This window comes from Parambassis ranga, chromosome 1 (genome assembly GCF_900634625.1).
Source record: "Parambassis ranga chromosome 1, fParRan2.1, whole genome shotgun sequence".
In the NCBI taxonomy this organism is placed as follows: domain Eukaryota; kingdom Metazoa; phylum Chordata; class Actinopteri; family Ambassidae; genus Parambassis; species Parambassis ranga.
In genome coordinates, this window is record NC_041022.1 from 23,371,372 (window position 1) to 23,376,294 (window position 4,923).

A 4,923-nucleotide genomic window follows, 5' to 3' on the forward strand; every position below is an offset into this window, starting at 1 on the left:
AAAACAAAAACAAAAAAAAATTAGTTTTATCATATTATTACTGTGTTTTACTTTAAAGAATAATCACTGAGGTGAACCAAGACTGCACAATCTTGCAGGTTTCACTGAAAAGTTCCGAAGAAAGGCCTTCAAAAGTTGGAAATGGGTCAGTTTCTCTAGAGTTCTGGAGTAGAAAAATAATCCTGGATGGGTCACTCTTGCTGCTCAGGCATCAGATATCTGTGCATCGCTTCAGTTCACAAATAAACTTTTTTTTAAAAAATGTCTCTACTATTAGTTTAAAGGATCTTCAAAAATAAACCACCAAAAATGAAAAGAACACTTCTTTAAAAGGATAGGAGAAGCATGAGAAGTCACAGCACTTGGAAACGCCATGAGGCCTGGTCTTTGTAGTCCAAACAGTCGGAGGCATTGAAGTTGAGTTTCCAGGCGGAGGCCGCCGTCTGCTCTTTGTAATCCAGACAGTCTGTGGAATTGAAGGTGAGGCTGGGCGTGCTGTATGCCTGGTGGTGGTGTGATGGGTGGTGGTGATGATGGTGGTGTCCTGACGCCTGGCTGATGTGGTGGTGTGGGTGTCCTGACATAGAGCTGCCAGTCATGGGGCTTAGCTGGTGAGGGTGGTGTGGGTGGTGGTGGGAGTGCATAGGTGCAAGGTATGAACCGCACTCCACGCCACCGAAGTAGGAACCTGACGCTGAGGCTGGGTAACCCTGGCTGTACGCTGCTGCCGTTTGGCTGTAGGACACTGGGTAAGAGGGTGTGCCTCCGGTGGTGGAGGACGACACGGCGCGCTGCATGCAGGAAGCGCTGGTAGGGGCAGCAGGGTCGGGCAGAGCTGCCGGTGCCGGGGCAGGGGAGATTGGCGCCGGGCTCCAGATGGACGACACTGGAGCAGTGACGGAGGTAGAGGTGCTGATCAGACCGGGTCCGCCAAGACCGGAGGAGACGGAGGATGAGGATGAGGAGGAAGATGAAGAGGAAGAGGTGGAGGAGGAGGAGCTGGACACCGCTGGCGGGGTGAACTGGCCGCTGCTCTCTGAACCAGTGCTCTCCCTGGTTGGAGACGACTTCTTCTTTATTGGTTTGACCTTAGCGCTGCTGCTGCTGCTCTGCTGTTGCTGCCGGCACTTGGCTCGTCTGTTCTTAAACCAGACCTGTGGAAGGAGGCAGGGTCAAAGGGTCAGTGTCACATGTTGGCCAGCTCACAAAAAAAAATCTAATCACCTTCTACTGTTTTTGTTACACTTCCCTGCAACTTTGTGACGCACACCAATCTTTTCTACTCTGATTTCTTAGCTTGTGGTGTTTGCAGCACTTAAACCACATTTAATAATTAAAAAAATATAAAATAAATTAAAATACACAGTTCAGACTTGATGTGAACTTTTTCTTTACCATGAATGTTTGTTTTTCTTTTAAAGAAATGTGCATATATTCAATCTTTAGATAACTCAATTTCCCAGACCTTGAAGTCTGGTGCTACTTTTATGAATCCTTAATCCTTAATATCAATCAAAACCATGACATAGTTTCAGCAGACTGTGCAAGCAGAGAGTTAATTTACTGTAAACTAAGTGTATCATGTTCTGCCTAAGTTTAATAACCTTTATGTAACTAAACAAAATGAAAAAATGAGGCATCTTTTTTATTTTTTTTTTAACCAGCTAGAAAATGTAATGTGCTTCCACTAAAATAACAGCACTGTAATACTACTGATAGCTTGGCCTGTTAAGCAGCTAACCAGCGGCCTGCAGAAAGCAGAGAGGCCGCAGCCATAATTGCAGCGTTAAGCCCAACAGAGGGCTGCTAAAGCTGGCCTTGGTAAACCTCTCAGAGGCTTTTTCTAATGAAAGCTCACCACATCAAGAGCTGGTGCCTCACTCTGCCAGAGCCGAATTATCTCCTTTCATTAAAGTCTTGTCTCTACTTGATCAATAATAGCTGAACATTTTTACCCACACTGAAAGTAATCACACAGAGGCCCGAGGTGAAAGAAAGTCACTAAAAAACCTCCCAACTAACTTTCTGCTTTCTAAAATCGAGATTTTACAACTTTCCTATCTAACAGCGTTGCCACATAAACCAGTCTGTGCGAAATGCCCACCTGGACTCTGGACTCCGGCAGGTTGATTTTCAGAGCCACCTCCTCCCTCATGAAAATATCTGGGTAGCGCGTCTTGGCGAACAACGACTCCAGGATGTCGAGCTGCGTCCGGGTGAATGTGGTCCGCTCCCGGCGCTGTTTCCGCGGGTTGGCTGAAGAGAGAGAGGGAGAGAAAATATATCATTGTTAACTCAAGCCAACAACACGTATTCCAATCTGGATTTAAGTCAGTGACCGTGCGTCCCGTGCCCTTTTATATACACCGTGTCAGCATCGCCGTGTTAGAGATTTTAATAAAAATTAAAAAACACACAGAATTAGTTATAGAGCAAATTGCCGGGTGATGTTACGGTGGACAAAATTAATGTGGTTCCGAATGCGCAATAATTACGCACAGAAAGTTTAAAAGCGAATAAAACTTGCATAAATCCACTTTTCATCAATCCATTGACGCACAAATCAGATCCGATTTACGTTCAAGACATAAAAATTATTTCTTTTTACAGGAAATCTCAGGAACTGAAACTCCCATAAACACCACTGAACATTGATAGGATTATTCAAGCGTTCCGTTATGAGCGGTAAACTTAAATAATATTCATTTATATTATAAACATATGAGAAAGGCATGGGGAATAAGTTTGTATCAAAGAAGCACTGTGTAACGCTGCCCTGGTCATTAAACGTCTATCATATTTGATCCGTACCGGGGTACCCCACAGACGGGTGCAGCAGGTCCATGGCGGCTCCGCTCAGGCCCAGTCCGTTCATCCCGTACGGGGCCTGTTTGAGATAAGACATCATGCTAGAAGCACGGAAGGGAGACCGGAGTCTGTGCGCAGAGGACGGGTGCAGATCTCCGGGTGGGCCAGGTGCTCAGATCGGATGGTCAGCTGCAGGAAGAGAGAGAGACGGCGCTAAATGAGTAAAAGTGATGAAAGACACTCAAATGATACATTCCCCAAAAACTGAACGAAGCTCATAAATATGTATCTTATTTACAATCATCTGTATCACTAAACTTTACATACAAGGTGTGAAGTTACACAGCAGATGCCTGTGAGTGATTCTGCAGAGCTTATATTAAAAGACATAAATACTCCTCTGTAATCTGAAAATAAAGAAATAAATGATGGTGACTGAATGATTTTACATTTTGTGCGTTTGGCTTGAGGTCAGTTTCACACCACAATAAATGTAAATAACCTTGATAATAATTTTGGAACCATGTTAAAATAACATGTGCGCATAACTGGCCCGCACTTCTGCTCTGGATTCCGGTTTAGAAAGTGTGATCTGGGAAGTTTTGGGAAAGATTTTGCGAGATTAATCATGTTTGGATCTGTTGCTGTGCAACTACTTCACGCGGTATTTATCTGTATAAAAATGGACGAAACTTCAAAGAAATTTAGTGAAGTAAACTTGGAAGAAAAAAACAACAACAAAACAAAACAAAAAAAAACACACACAGACAGTCCTGTTCACGTGGAAAGGCGTTTGACACCAGGCCTTAACTCTGTCTATGAGAGCAGATAACATCAGTTTAGAGAAGAATAATTAACATTAAAGAAAGTGTCAGCGGGCTCAGTCAGATCTCACGGGAAAAAACAAAAACACTGATCAAAAAAAAACGGTCCTCAGCCATCAGGATGTTCCAGCGGCTGTGTTATCAGTCGGATCTTCATTATGCTTTAATTAATTCAATAGCTCACAATTAAATCGACCTGCGGAGACACACGTTTAAATTACAGGCCACTTGAGACTTTTCTCACCTCTGATATCTCTATTGGAACGAGCTGTTCTGATATGACTTATTCATGCAGGGACGCAGATTTATTGTTCTTTACATTTTAATATGAATGAATAGTGCGATTATTTATTTTATTTTGTATCTAGAAACTCTGTTCCCAGAGCCTATGTATTAAAAATATAGGCTACTTGGCAGCTTTTTAATTCACTTTAGCCTAATTCAATTATATTTTCTATAGGAGGAAACTAATTAAATACAAATTAATCTGAAGTTCTACACGGATTAGGAATTAATAAATAAACGAAAAACACTTTACTAAGTACACGAACACCATCCATATGTAAAGAATAATACTTGATGATCTTGAGCAGGCATTGTTACCCCAGAGTTTTTCTGCACTTTGCATACTGTCCCTGGCTTCTTTAATAATTGTTAACAGTTAGTGTAAGACAATGTATTTAGATAAGAATTTACATAATCCACTGGGGTCCGTTTAGCAGGTAAATGTAGGACTAATGGCAGCGTTTTCTCCCCTGAAAGGTGCCCCGGGCCTCCTGATGAATCTGAACTGAGGCGTTAAGGCTCCAAATAAAGCTCTGCTTATTTCCATAACCACAGGAAGGAGCTGAATTACGCACAGAGAACTGTGTGCAAATGAACTCCATTACAATTTAGATTACATCTTCAGCGACAATTAGCAGAGTGCCTGCGAGCTGATCTACACATTAACTCCTGACAGAAAAAAGTTGGAATTATTTAGATAGTAGCAAGATTTGATTTATGGAAAATAAATCCCCAAAATCTTCTAAATATTTTTTTAGGGAAAATACGGTTTTATTTTGTGAAATAAGGTAAGCTACACTGTGATAAATATGTAGAAAAAAATACAGACAAATAAGTATAACCAAATATCCTGAATAACGACATGGAATCAGGCCGGGGTCTCACCTTTCAGGTAGCTTAAATTCCTGCTAAATGTCAAAGCACTGAGACGCAGAGTTGAAGGAAAATATCCACATGAAGGGAAAAGTGAAGCGTGTTCTCCGCCTGCAGCTTACACCTGTCCCCG

The 4,923-nt window shown here is 42.1% G+C and overlaps 1 protein-coding gene across 3 annotated transcripts; it reads right to left on the reverse strand.

Annotated features, from left to right (window-relative positions):
• Window positions 1-353: 353 nt before the first annotated feature.
• Window positions 354-2,908, reverse strand: LOC114439622 (homeobox protein OTX1 B-like). 3 transcript variants are annotated; one of them, XM_028411703.1, is made up of 4 exons: window positions 2,812-2,908; window positions 2,105-2,256; window positions 973-1,154; window positions 354-894 (listed from the first exon to the last, which is right to left on the reverse strand). In XM_028411703.1, the coding sequence occupies exons 1-4, from the start codon at window positions 2,906-2,908 to the stop codon at window positions 354-356; spliced, it is 972 nt and encodes a 323-aa protein (XP_028267504.1). The 3 variants fall into 3 exon arrangements, with proteins under 3 accessions (XP_028267504.1, XP_028267496.1, XP_028267487.1); XM_028411695.1 differs by having other exon boundaries at window positions 2,105-2,264; window positions 2,796-2,908; XM_028411686.1 differs by having other exon boundaries at window positions 354-1,154.
• Between the last annotated feature and the right edge of the window lie 2,015 nt (window positions 2,909-4,923).

Coding starts and splice junctions, on each gene's coding strand:
- LOC114439622 (XM_028411686.1), bottom strand. CDS start 2,908: ATGATGTCTTATCTCAAACAGGCCCCGTACGGGATGAACGGACTGGGC. Junction 2,257..2,811: donor CCCGTCTGTGGGGTACCCCG/GTACGGATCAAA, acceptor CTCTCTCTTCAG/CCAACCCGCGGAAACAGCGC. Junction 1,155..2,104: donor TGCCGGAGTCCAGAGTCCAG/GTGGGCATTTCG, acceptor CTCCTTCCACAG/GTCTGGTTTAAGAACAGACG.